Raw genomic sequence first — 13,853 nt, 5'->3', positions numbered from 1 at the left:
TTGTCATTGAAATGTTCAGGCACAATGAGAATATTGGTGTAGATCTCATCCATATACTCTTGCAGAGGTTAGGGGCAAAAACTGTGAAACTGATGTTCTAGGGACCCCGGGATGGACCCCCAGCCCTGAGATTGTCAAAGTTCCTACTCAGAGCACATCACAGAGGTAATGAATACCATCCAGAATTCTGTCTAAATGGTTGGCTTTATCTGAGAACTGGGTCTCCCAACCTCAACTCTGGTGACCTTTGGGGCTAAGGAAACCTTTTGTAGGCCCATCCTATGCAGCGTGTCTTCTCCTCACTAGATGCCAACAGCACCCCTCCCTGAGTGGAGACAACCACAAATGTCCCCAGACATTCCCAAGTGTCCCCTGGGAGACAGTCACCCCCATGAGAACCACTGTCTGAGGCAGATGGTTCTTACTCTTCTAGTCACTTCCCACAGGCAGATGGTGGTCACTTTATTTCTCTGAAATGCACTGTTCTTTGCAAAGCAAATGCATTCTGTGCTGAGAGACTGCGGATGGACGGGTGCAGCCTGAGCACACAGTGGTGTGCCCCAGTCACTGGCTAGGATCATCCTGGATGTGACCAGGAATATCATGTCCAGGACACATGTGTTGGTCACATGGAGGATAACAAATCCGCATGTGCGTGTGTGAGAGTGCAGCATTGGGTTAGGAAAGTAGGCTCTGCTGGCACTGTGTGAGGTTGAGCCTTCATCAGCCACCCAGACAGAGAAAGCAAAACAGCTCTGCAAATGCAAGCTGGCTGCAATGAGTCCGTTTCCTCTCACGCCTTACCCAACCCAGTAATTGCGTAGCAGAGGTTGCTGGAATGAAGACCTGGGATCCTAGCGGGCCCTGCGTGTGCCTGTGCCATCCAGGTTGTGGAGGAGACTCCTCAGGAGTCCAGGGCAGGGGACAGAGTGGGAAGTATTCCTTAAATCTGGATAGGGCCTTTCTAGCTCTTAACCGTTGCCTCAGAGAACTGAAATCTCAGCACCTGTGTCCACCCAGAGACATCACTGAGCTAGGAGCAAAGCCCATACCTGCGGGAGGGAGCTGTGGGGATCTCCCTGCACCCAGCAGCCATCCCCTCACCCCATTCAGTGCGCCTTCACAGTTCCAATGCGCACTGAATGGGGTGAGGAGATGGCTGCTGGGTGCAGCCATGCAAATCAGTCCCGTCACTCTGGTCGTGATGAGGGAGCATTGGCAAGCCAGGCCTTCTCGGAGCTCCTGCCCAGATGGATCTGCGGCTGATGTCTGCCACTGCTGTGTTCCATGTCCAGTTGGTGAGGGCTCAGCCGAATCGGCCGTTCTGTGTGTGCTCTTTCTAACTAGCAATGTAGGTTGATTTGGTAACTCACTCATTGCATGTCCTCAAGAACAAGGTCGTTGATGGGCTAGTTTTTAAATGAAGAGATTTTCCTGAACAGAGGAAGAAAAATAAGGCTTTAAGTCACAGAACCCTAGCAAGGAAGATTCAAGAGCCGTAGATGTGTAGCCCTGGGGACCCGTGAGTCCTAAGCCCCGAACCCTTCAGGCTGAGAGTAGCCGGGAACTTTCAGGAACTCCCAGCCACCTCCCCGCCTTCAAACATGCTATGTGAAATGTAAATAAACTTTAAGAAAAAAACCTCAATGCATTCAAATGTTTTTTCTATATACACTTCATCCAAGTCGGCATCATTTGGTATTTTGCCTTTATGGTAGTACTCTTTTTTAAAAAAGGTATTCATTATATGTTGACCTGTATATGCTGTGTGTATTTGTATGTTATTATCATACATGCCACCTAAATGCCAAACATGCTTTGAAAACTGACTGAGACTCAGGTGCTTTTTTAGGAAAATCAAAACGATCTTTATTTTTAAAACAATAACTTACAGGTTGAGTGAACTCTCTGACTTACGCCGTTTGCTTTATGCACAGCATTGCAGCCTGGAACAGTTTTGCTTTTTTTGTTTGTTTGTTTGTTTTTCAATATAAGTTTACAGATATTATTAATGTCAGAAACTGCATTACAGGGCAGTTCTCGTCGCACACCCCATGCCAGTACAAAGCAACACCCAGATAGAAAACTGTCGTAAATAAAACATTTCTGCTGAGGCTGGCATAGAAGTATATATTTATATATTTATATATAATCTCACAACAGCTAAACAGTCAACATCATCCTTAGTCAAAATCGAAGTCAAGCTAATCTTAAAACTACAACACGATTACATGTCAGCGTTACACTTCCCATACAGCATTTAAAATATTTAAACTTTCTGATACATTTATAAGGTATGCCAAGAGTGAGAAAATAAAGTCTTAGCATTTAAATACAAATCACCATAGAAAACCTTCAGGAAACACAGAGAGTCCTATTGTACAGAAGTGCAGGCAAGACCCCTCCGTCCACCAGTTTTGACAAGTGGCATCGGCTGGAGGCACGGCCCTGTGTGACACATGATCAGGGTCACAGCCAAGCAATGGCCATGCAGGCATGAGAGAGTCAGGGAGGAAGCACTGTGGCCCGCCTCCCCCTCTGCACACTGCTCCGGTCTCAAGCCCCCAGGCAACCTAGAGCCCTGCTGAAAGCAAGCACACGTGTCCGGAGCCTGGGCCTCACTTGGTGTTTTGCTCCAAAGCGGAGTACTCTGTTTCCGACACCCGGGAGGCGTCGATGAGCTTGGTGAGGCCCGTTTTGGCCGAGTACTTGAAGATGAAGGCCTTCATCAGCTCGTACCTGTAGTTGCGGTTGATGAAGCTGTAGAGCACGGGGTTGACACAGCAGTGCACCAGGGACAGGCACTGCGTGACGTGCAGGGCCGAGAAGAGGAAGTTCTCCAGCTGGCAAGTGAAGGGGATGTAGTGGAGTATGGAAACAACGTCCAGGAGCACCACGACATGGTAGGGCAGCCAGCACACCAGGAAGACCACCACGTAGGAGAAGATGATCTTCCGACTGCTGTGCGTCTCCTGGTCTCCGGAGGCTGAGAGGGCTCGGGCCAGCAAGAAGTAGAAGATGGCGATGATGCAGAAAGGAATGACAAAGCCCAAGACCACAGACAGCAGCTCCATGCTGATCAGCCACTCCCTGACACTGTGCTCCGGGTAGAAGGACCGGCAGTAGGTCTCGTTGTTGGATGCGGATGTGACAGTCTTCAGGTAGTAGGTGTCGGGCAGGGACACGCAAAAGGCCAGCAGCCACACCAGGACGCAGACAACACGGCGAACCACCTTCTTCCTGTGGCTCGAGGTGTTGGTGAAGTAGGTGATGGACAAGTAGCGGTCCACGCTCATGCAGGTGAGGAAGAAGATGCTGCCAAAGAGGTTGATGGAGAAGATGAGGTGAGAGACCTTACAAGTGAGCTCACCCATGGGCCACTGGTTATGCTGCACAAGGCTGACCACCCAGACCGGGATGGTGACCACCACCCACAGGTCGGCGATGGCCAGGTTTAAGATGTAGCAGTGCGTGTCGTAGCCGGTGGTCTTGGCCTGGATGTTCACCCAGACCACCACGGAGTTGGCGATCATGCCGATCACGAAGATGAAGATATAGATGAAGGATAGGGTGTAGAGCAGAACGCTCTTGTTGGCCATGTTGGGGCATGTCATGGTGTCAACCATGATGCAGTCGCTGCTGTTACATGGCCAGCTGATGTCAGAGAAGTTCCCTGGTTCCGAGTAGTCAAACAGATGCAAATCCATGGTGTCTAGGGCAGCGATCAAGTGGTCTGCACAAAAAATCAAACCTAAAAGATGAAAGAGAAAAATCGTTTTGTTAGGAAACATTCAAGTTTCAGTCAAAATGCTTTTTCAGCACCCATACACTCAACTGTTTCACTTTAGTTCTGAAGAATTTTTGCAAAGAAAATAACCAAAGCAGAAACCCACAAAACAAAATCAAACACACCCAGAATCTAAAGCCACATGGTGCTCAAAGACACAGTGCTTGCTTTCTCTATCTTTCCATGGCTGTTTGCAAGACATCGCCAGCCTGGCTATGCCCAATCCAGGAGCCAGAGAACTGTCAGGAAGCTGATGCAGATGGCCGGCTAGCTCGCAGTGGACAGTAGAGGCGTTTCCCCTACACCCCCCCCCCAAAAAAATGGCAGAATTGATCTGTTCCTTACCAATGTCCTGCTCTGGTATCTCAATGAAATTGATTCAGATTCTCTTCCAAATTTGCATTAAAAAATGGGACTAGTGCTTTTTACCCCTCTGCAAAATCAGCACATAATTTTCTGTGTCTTCTGCTGCCCTGTCGGCAGACACGTAGACTACTGGAAACGTGGTTAGCATGCAGAGCACCCTGCAGCTTGACCGAGCTCCAGGCCCACAGGCTCTGGTTTTGCTGTGTGATTCCCAACCCAGGGCGCCCAAGCAGCTACCTCAAGCGCTGGGCCAGTGCCTGGCTTCCCATCTTTTATCTGCCCAATTGCTTCAAGAACAATGTGTGCTAAGACCTGAAGCACAAAAATACGGCCGGCTGCCTTCCTGGAGAAGCCCATGAGTTTCTCAACTGTCTTTCCCGCTGACCTGATGTGAAGCCAACTCTGAATTGTCCCCATTTAGCACCCACGAAGATCCAGCCCAAGATACCATTGTGCTTGGCAATGATTTCACCATGAATTCACCAGCTATGGGAGCTGTCAGAGCCTGTCTTCTACCGCTGCCCTGTCCACCCCAGGGCCCTGAAATCCTTCTATGGCATGGCTCTGAGTCCGAGTGACTATGAGAGGAGAAGTAAAATGAAAATAAGCACGGGCCTTGGTGAAGGTTGGGTGCTGGGGCTTCCTTCTCACCTGTCCCAGATATTAGCTGACCAAGTCAAGTTTATTTGCCAAGTTAATGTCAAGTGGACTCCAGGTCACACATGAGAACTCCCCGGGAAGGAGGTCAATGGTACGTCCGTGGGTCAGTGCCCAGGTGGCCACACTAACAGTATGAAGAGATAGCTGGGAAAAGGTCCCCCTGAGAGCAGATTGGATTCTGGCTCCTCACTAGTTAATATTAACTTGAGACAAGTTAACCTGTTTTCCCACTACTTCTCAGGACACGGGCCTCAGAACTGAAGACCCTAATGCAGACTCTAACACATAGCATATGCTCACTGAAACTTCACCCTGCCCACCCCCTCCCTTTAGTGAACAGCATACCCTTGCTTAATTCTTGTTGCATATTTGAAGCTGACTCTTCCAGGCAGTTGGTTCACCTTTGGAATAAATGGACAGAGTCCCCAAGAAATAAGACTTTCTGCTGCCTCCCGGACCAGCTGGCTTCTCAGCCTCAAAACCCAGGACAGGCAACCTACCCTTGAATCCCAGTCACCAGAGGCTGCCTGCAGGCTTCTGGGGGTTCTCCCCTATTGGATTGTAAGAGGCAATTGGTTCCCCTCCAGATGACTACCCAGGCCCCTCCAGGTGACCTCCCACTGCTGATGGAGAAGCTCAGAGGACAAGCCACAGCCAGGCAGCCAGACAGAGGTGGGTCGGGTCCTGGGACCGGAAAGCCACTCGGCTGGTGCCTGGCTGGGGCTCCTTCTCCGCCCGCATTGGCACAGCCTACAAGGTCTCGACCACAGCCATAAATCCTGGGGTGGGAAACAGCACAGCCATCGAATCCTGCGCAGACTCCAATGGGAAACCAGGAAAGGAAAATGCTACACAGGGCCGATCACAGGGGCCTTTGTTAGCCTGAGTGGATGCCAAGTTCCCCCATATCTTTCTTCACTTGAGGAGACACCCAGCTCGTTCAGACATGGACAGACAGATCTACTCAGGGGTACAAAATCAAGGGACACTTGCCTCTTGTGTGTGGCCCCCAGGAAATTAGCAGGCAAATGCATCTTTCTAGTTCCCTCCAGTCCCCTGCACCTCTCACTGCTGCCAGCCTTCATACCCCCAGAGCCTTGCCTGGTGGGACAGGGTTTCCTGCCTCTGCCGGCTGGGCAGTGAAAGGCTGATGCAGTGACCACGGTCACTCATGACCAGGCACACCTTCTCGCAGCTGTCCTCTCCTGGGTGGCACAGTAGGGATTGTCCAGCAGTGGGTGGACTGTGAAGGTCAGCTGTCCTGCTGATCATTGATTACTGATCACTGATTACTGATCACCAATCAACCCAGGAGGTGAAGCCAGAGGCCCACGTGTCTTCTTCTGGGAACCGCCGTGCCCCCACCTCTGCTGCAGAAGGCTCTGGTGGTCAGAGCAGGAAGGGAAACACCGAGAAAGGAGGTGGGAAACAGCACAGCCATCGAATCCTGCGCAGACTCCAATGGGAAACCAGGAAAGGAAAATGCTACACAATCGCTTAGCCTCTTGCCATCTCAGTATTTTTCATGCATTAAGTTTGGGGAACCAGAGGTGTTTCCAAGAAAAGACTATGATTTGGTCCCATTTTGTGGAATGCACTCTGCAGCAAAGGCCTGGCTGCTGAGCGTGTGTCTGAGAGACCTGGGGTGGGCAGGGCAGGCTCATTTCATGCCATTACACTGATGGTGTGGACCCCACCAGAGAACAGAATCTGGCTAAATCATCGTCTTAAGTTCTAACAAGGGAGGCTCCCAGAGCCTAATATGAACAGAGGCATGAAACGCAGACGATGAACTGTCTACCCAGATGCCTGTTTAAGGCCTGACCACTAAGTGCCCAGCAAAGTAGAGAGTGAAGAAGGGCGGGAGCATCTACTGAACCCCCTTTGGCCACGTGAACTCCCTGACCACCTGCACGGGCATCCCCTCCAGCCACAGCAGGGGGCCCCTAGTCCAGGACACAGAGCTGAGAGCGCCGTGCACACATGTGAGCGCCTCTGCACTGGCCGGTGCAGCTGGTCTGCTTTGCTAAGAGGCAGTGGCAGGGCTGATAACCACCAGGAAGTGGCGGTGACGCCCTCACCAGCCTCGAAATAAACCAGCCATTCTTGGGGCTGACATTTAGGAGCAACTTCATGGGGTAGGTCAAAGCTACCCATCGCCTGCCACCCTGTGGCTCTGAGCCCTCACAGAGAGGGGCCAGGGCATGAAACCCACTGCAACAACTCAGGTTGTCAGGCATCTGCACAAAGAGTTCATGAAAGGAGGGGGGAAATGGGCATGGAATAAAAGATGTTTCCAGATCCATGACTGCATGGTGCACACATTCCTCCTCTCGAAAGGTTCGCATGTTCCCAAGTGTATGCACAAGAATGTTTATTGACGTGCAGATTACATGCTAGTAAAATCTAAAGACAATCAATAGAGAAATGGTTCAATAAATCCGGCATATCCACTGTGGAATATAATTTAGCTGTGAAAACAAAGAGGAGACCAACTCCTCTGAATGTGGAAAGTTATTATGCTGTTCAGATCTGCACACATACACAGAGCATAATTTCTTTCACGTGAAAAGGGTCAGACATTATGGGTATTTTTAATATTTAAATGTCCATGCTTAAAGGCACAAGAACAATCACATTACGTATAAAACTTTGGACCAGGAGGGTGGGGCGAGAGGACAAAGTGGGGGTTGCACTTTTGACACTATAAACCTCTGTATTATTTGAAACCTGACGTTAAGAATTATGTAAATTTTAATTAAAAACTGTGAATTGGCAGTTGCAAAACAGTCACGAGGATATAAAGTACAGCACAGGGAATACAGTCAATAGTATTGTAATAACTGTGGATGGTGCCAGGTGGTTATTAGACTTATCAGGGGGATCACTTCATATGTTATATAAATGTCTAACCACCATGCTGTACACCTGGAACTCATATAATATTGGATGTCAACGGTAATTGAAAAACAAAATAATTATGTAAATTTTAATAGAGGCAGGAATGCTTCAGAAAACAATAAAGGCTCACATTCCACGTTTCTGGACCACAGACACCCAAGTGAGAACAGAAAGCAGTAAGGTCGTCGTCCCTTCCCTCTTTCCTGACACATCTTATGTTTATCTGACGAATCTCCTAGAGTCCACAGAGTCCCCATCCCACACCTGCACTTGGACGTGGAACGCGTCTGCCCCAAGGACAGTGGCTCGTCCTGGGCCTGCAGAGGGCCAGCGTTTGCCGCCCTCCCTGTCTGGGCTCTGCCAGGGCCTCATCTACTGACGTCCCACGTGGAGGAAGGGCTCCTCTCTGTCCCACAAGGACGTCCCTGGGACCTGCCTCTCTCTTCTCAGGCTCATTATTCTCCCACCAAGTATCCTTGGCAACCAGTGAGCAGCAGCCAGTGGCCTGAGGTATTCAGCTGCATCCAAATGCTTTGCCTAAGCTCACCCGGGGGGCTGGGGGCAAGCCAGAATCCGAGGCCTCCAAGCTTAGCATCCCCATGGGGTGGCGATTTGTCCTGCAGTAAACTGTCCCGTCTCTGGCCAACAGTCACTCTCTCCGGGATGGACTGCCAAGTGTTCAGGTGTCTGGCTAGTGTTCACCTCAATCACCTTCAGTGTGTTTATAATTTCCCATCACAGACCAGAAGACCCATCCTGACTAACCCCGCAGCCCCTCCCATCCCAAATAACGTGTCCCTTGCTTCTCTGGCCTTCTCCCACCCAGGCAGGCATCTCCATGCTGTGTCCTGGCCTGGTTTACATTTCTCCTGCCATGACATCATTCATCCTCAGACACACCTGCAAAGTCGCCTGGCCCAAAGTAGATGTTCAATGAATCAATAGTCAATGAATCAGAAGTTCACCAGGCCCCATGGAGACCAGAGATCTGAGGCCATCACTGGAGATGGGTGTCCAGAAATGATTGTTCTGAGATCCCCCTAAGCGGAGATACCATCTCCCTTTTCATGCTCCCAAATGTCTGTGGGGCCTCCTCGGGGGGGGGGGGGGGGGGGGTGCTGTACTCTGGGGCACAGTGAGCCAGTATGGTCACTGTCCTGCCCCCCAGAGCTCACCAGGTCACCCAGGGGTTCAGGAAGCAGAGGTGGGGGCCGCCCTGGGACAGGAGATGAGGGATTTCCACTCACGTGGCCTGTAGAGCCTTCAAGGAGAAAGGAGAGGGTCAGCGAACCTGGCTGAAGAGCTGGAGGCAAGAATCAGAACTTGGTGGGGGTGAGGGGTCAGACTGGGCCTGGCCCTGCGGAAGACAAAACAGTTTTAAGCAAGTGAGTGGTTTTGGTGCAGAGAAGGCTTCTGCGGTGGCAGGGTGCAGAGCAGGCTGGAGGCAGGACTGAAGGCGCTCCCAGTCTCCGGTGGGGCAAGTAAAAGAAGGCAGGCCAGGCAGGGCCTCGGGCACCTCTGTCACAAGGGGCCCCGGGCCCTCTGGTCCTTTCAGGACCTCTGCCTGTGGGGAGCTCCTTTAACAGCTTTCTGCGATTTGGGACGGTATCCTCCCAAACTGAACTTTGGGGAGCAACTCAGTGCTGTACCCAGACAAGATCACCTGGAGGCTGAGGCAGGACAGGAGAAGGGCCAGCTCTCTCTCTCCCAACTCCTCCAGGGGCTGTATCTGGGGGCTCGTGCTCGGGCCTGCTGTAAACCCGACCCCCGCTCCCCCCCCCACACACACACACACACGAGTGACCATAGTCTACACAAGTAAAGAATTGCCCTGAAACCCTTGAGGAATGGAAAAATAATAGAGAGTGAAAAAGAAGGAAAGAAAAAGCCATGCCCTCATTCAGGGGGGCCCTCAGACATACATCATGTTAACTCTGGGGGCACCCTCATCCACTTCAGTATTGGGGGATAAAATGAACCCCATACCCAGAAACTCGATCTGGCCTATGTGCTCAGCTGCCCCACAGGGAAGTGGAGCTGCACACAGCAGGGCAGACCCAGGGGCCCATGTCACAAAGGCTGCAGCCTGGGCTGGCCGAGTGTAACCAGAGCCCTAATTCCCACTCAGCCTAGGACTAGGTCTGGGCAGCAGGTCAGCAGGCTGAGCCACTCACGGCGCCCAGCACACACAATGGGGCTCCCAGGAGAATGCTACACAATCTTAGACTCTTCTATTCAAACTGAGAATGATCCCCACAGAAGGTCCCCACACCGCCCGCTGCCCCTTAGCCAATAGCAGGTCAAGGCCACCTGAGACAGTCACAGCCTCTCCACCCTCTGGGCACTTGGGAAACACTACTCCTGGCTCAGCAAAAGTTTGGCTATGAAACTATGCAATTCCCCATCACTTTAATAATGAAGCAATAATGGGCTACACACACACACACACACACACACACACACTCAGTTCTAAATTAGTAGATTCTTACATAAAAAAAGCATGTAATTCCCCTGCAGAGAGCATTCAGGTAGTTCAGATTAGAGAACCATCCCTGTATCTTTTTGCTTCCCTTTTTTTTTTCCTTTTTTTTTTTTTTCCTTTTTTCTTTTTTTTCCTTGTCATTATTTTAACAGCCAATGTGTGTCCTGGAGCTATAATTTTCTGGACTTAAGTACAGTTTCTAAATTGTACCTGCCCTCTTGGAAGGCATTCTAGTACCATTTTTGTTCCCAAGAGTGAAATTAAGCTTCTCAGTTGCCTGGCTTAGAAGTGCAAATACTTTTCAGCTCCCAGTCCCGCTCATGTTCTGCGAAATCACTGGGGAAAGTCTCGTCCTGAAATCTTTAAGGTTGTTTTTCCTTTCCACCGGTTACTCTCAGGGTTTAGGGTGACTCTCGGCCTCAGGTTTGAGAAACTGCCACCAACTTCCCTGGAGTTGCCTGGAAAACAGGAACCTCCATAACTACAACAATCACACAAAAAGCCACTGTTCCTGTGTAAATAGTTTTTTTTGTTTGGTGGTTTGTGTGTGGGGGTTTTTTGTGTGTTTTTTTCCCCCTTCAATTCAGAAAGTCTATACTTGGCCTGTTCTGGGCCTGACTAGGAACCATAATACCTTCTCCATTCTCTCAGGACTTGCTGCTAACAGGGCATGACCTCACCTCCAGAGTCCCAACTCCCTTTAAAGCACAGGCATGCTGCCTCGGCTATACTTTCCAGAACTTTCTTTACGCTGTGATAGTGATGCGCTGCCCTTTAAAAAAAAAAAAATCACAAGGGCAGCAGCAAAATAGGCACTTTCCAATTTTATTTTGCCTTTCCACCTGCATTTTTTTTTCCTCAATTTTTCTTTTGTTTTTCCACTCCCCACCACTCCCACCCCCAGGAGGTTGTGGCCTCAAGCTTAGCAGTTGTGTTACACTGGAGTGTTTATGGCAGAGACAGGGGGGCGGGAAAGAGTAAATTGTTTCCAAGCTAGAGCTCCCGTGTGCAACTCTGCCTCAGCGCTTTATCCATTTAAAATCTGTAGGCAGTTCAGCACAGACACCAGCAGCCTCCACTTTCTTTTCTAAGCAAGCCTGTTTGATCTGGCATTTTCCTGGCATAAATAAAGGCACACAAAGGCAGCATCTGCGTTTAAAAAGAGAAGGGAGCAGTATCGCATTGAGGCTTTGCAGAGTGACGTTTCAGGGGGTGTCCCTGCACCAAATGCCTTCAAAAGGCTGAAAGCCATTGGGGGGGGACGACTTCCACTTCTGGAAAATGTAATCATTCTGTTGTGAGCAAATGAATCATGAGAAAGAAGAAGGGAAGCAAAGGAAGGAAGAAAAGGAAAGGAAAGGATGAGGGAGACAGCCAGTCTGACTTTTACAACTTCTCATTCCGTCTGGAAATTACAAGTCAGAGTGAACCACCCCTCTTTGCCCTCTCTCCAAAGTTCTTACTCTCAGTAGTTGAGCGTACTAACAAAACGGAACAAAATTTACCTTTTACCTGAAGAGTATGTTTAAATGGCAAAATCCTAGACTTGTGACTCTTTTCCCCAACTGAAGCTGGACTAACCTCCTGAGAGAACAAGCAATGCTCAGATTAGAGGAGCGAGGATGCCGTCAGGAGGCCAGAGGCAGAGCCCGGTTCACACTCAGCCACAGAGCAGAGCGCCCTGGCTCCCGGACCGGGATCCCCCGGGGCACGGAATGCAGATGCACTCAGGGCCATCCGAGAGGCTCCGCAGTTTCCTGCTCCACTTAAGGATGCCTCTGCACAAAGTGCACATCTTTCTGGAATTGCACATGGACTGCCGATTCTGATATGCCAGAAGGGGAGCAGGGTGCCACGCTGACTCTTGCACCAACTTTGAGAAGCAGAGGGAACAGTCTGCAGTCTCCCCCAAGTACCCAGCCTCCGGGAGGGAGCTCAAGTCCCCACAGCAGCAGATAAACACCAGATTCCCAAACCCCACCAACACACCAAAGTTCCTTCCACAAGTGACCCAAGAAAACTGCCTTTTTTACTCTCCGCGGTAGCAGGCACACGGAGCGACGGAGCGATGCAGCCAAGCGACAAGCAGCCGGGCTCTCAGAAGGCAGACCTGCAGGATCGCGAGCACCCATCACAGCCCGGAGGAAGAAGCGTCTGACAAACCACTCAGCTTAAGAGCAGAAACCCTGCCCTTCGCCTCCCCTCCTTCCCACCAGGGCTGAAGAGGGAGCCGTTTCCTTACCTCTGCTGTCTCTCCCTTAGGGCTGGCTTTCCCAGCTCCTACGCTCCCTGCCTGCCTGCCTTCGGGGCTGAGCAGTTTGGAGGAACTGTGAGCTCCAGGGCTGCAGACTGGCGTTATATACACTGCAGGAAGGCGCCTCTAGATGGCAGCTTTGTAACCCACATCTTCCTCCCTCCTTCCCTCCCCCGTGCCACCCCCACCCCCACCCCCATCACAAATGCAGACACACATGCATGCATGCACGCACACACACCCCTCTTTGTAAACCCCGGTCCGCTGCTTCCAGCAAAGCTCCTCCACACCAGCGCACTCTTGGAAAACCCCCGCCTTCCCTCATTTGCAAAGTGTAATGAAGCCACAAGGTCCAGACCCCATGGGGGGAAATGTGTCAGCAGAAGAAAAAAAAAAGAAAAAAAAACTGCAAAGAAACCTTCGTGCTTTGTGAAATTATCAAATGTTTATCTGGTCTCAGGTATATCTTTAACATTCCCATTAGCACAGAGAGCTCCCTGTGAATGCCTCTCAGCTCTGGGGAAGACTTTGTTCCCAAATGCTCTGAACTTCTGAACCTGGGTGTTGATTTATTCAGCCTGGGTTTTCTTTGTTAATTCCTTCACAACAGAAGTCACAGCTTTTGTAGGAGCAATCAACTGGTATCATATATACCCCCAAAAGCGGGGGTGGGGGGTGGGGAGGGAAGAGCCTCTAGAATAGATTTTAATCGATTTTATTTTAATTTTTTCTTTTTTCTTTCTTTCTTTCTTTCTTTATTTATTTATTTTTGTAAATTACCTTAGGCCTAAATGCCTTGAAAACCTAAGCAAAATGGTATTCTAAAGCTCCTACACAGTACCAGGCACACATTAAGGGTAGAAAGAAATGTCTTTTTGATGATGTCTTTTCCTGAGTTAAGTTTAACCAACACTTTATTACTATTATTGTTATTAAAACCTACTTATCTAGAAGTGTGTGGCTAAAGTTCTGTCCGTGGGGGAACTAAACCTAAAAATGTGTTCCACAGTGCACTCACCTCTCAATGCCCTATTTAGAGAAAGAACCACAAAGCAACGACCTCAACTTTCACTTTTAAAACCAATGCATGAGCTGTGTTTGCTTCTTGGGGCGTTTCTGCTGGGAACGGGGTTCTTTGTGAGCAGCCCTGACACTTGCCTATTTCCACTTCTCTCCATTGAAGCTAAAACTTCTGATTCTTTTTATACTTTTACTAAAAATCAGAGCAGACAGCCAGCTTCGGGACTGGGGGGTGGGGAGGTAGGGGGAGAACCGAGGAGGTCAAACTCCCCTGCGGCTGACGAACTCCGTGTGGAGAAAGCCCTTAGCAAAGGCAATATTTTGTTTAGAGAGATCCTCAGGGAGCCGAGGGAACACCTGCTCTCCGGAGGCTCTCCCTGTCC

At 50.1% G+C, this 13,853-nt stretch overlaps 1 protein-coding gene across 5 annotated transcripts; it reads right to left on the bottom strand.

The window, feature by feature from the left end:
- Window positions 1–1,844: 1,844 nt before the first annotated feature.
- Window positions 1,845–12,585, bottom strand: ACKR3 (atypical chemokine receptor 3). Of its 5 annotated transcripts, XM_045575295.1 has the most exons (3): window positions 12,439–12,568; window positions 8,962–9,071; window positions 1,845–3,751 (listed from the first exon to the last, which is right to left on the bottom strand). In XM_045575295.1, the coding sequence occupies exon 3, from the start codon at window positions 3,705–3,707 to the stop codon at window positions 2,619–2,621; it is 1,089 nt and encodes a 362-aa protein (XP_045431251.1). In that variant the 5' UTR covers window positions 3,708–3,751; window positions 8,962–9,071; window positions 12,439–12,568; the 3' UTR covers window positions 1,845–2,618. The 5 variants fall into 5 exon arrangements, with proteins under 5 accessions (XP_045431251.1, XP_045431252.1, XP_036277495.1 ...); XM_045575296.1 differs by lacking the exon at window positions 8,962–9,071 and having other exon boundaries at window positions 12,439–12,585; XM_036421602.2 differs by lacking the exon at window positions 8,962–9,071 and having other exon boundaries at window positions 1,845–3,733; window positions 12,439–12,585.
- Window positions 12,586–13,853: the final 1,268 nt, after the last annotated feature.

The sequence above is a fragment of the Pipistrellus kuhlii genome, unplaced genomic scaffold (genome assembly GCF_014108245.1).
Source record: "Pipistrellus kuhlii isolate mPipKuh1 unplaced genomic scaffold, mPipKuh1.p scaffold_m20_p_7, whole genome shotgun sequence".
Taxonomy (NCBI): domain Eukaryota; kingdom Metazoa; phylum Chordata; class Mammalia; order Chiroptera; family Vespertilionidae; genus Pipistrellus; species Pipistrellus kuhlii.
The sequence above is the reverse complement of the archived record's forward strand: the minus strand, read 5'-3'. Positions and strand labels throughout refer to the sequence as shown.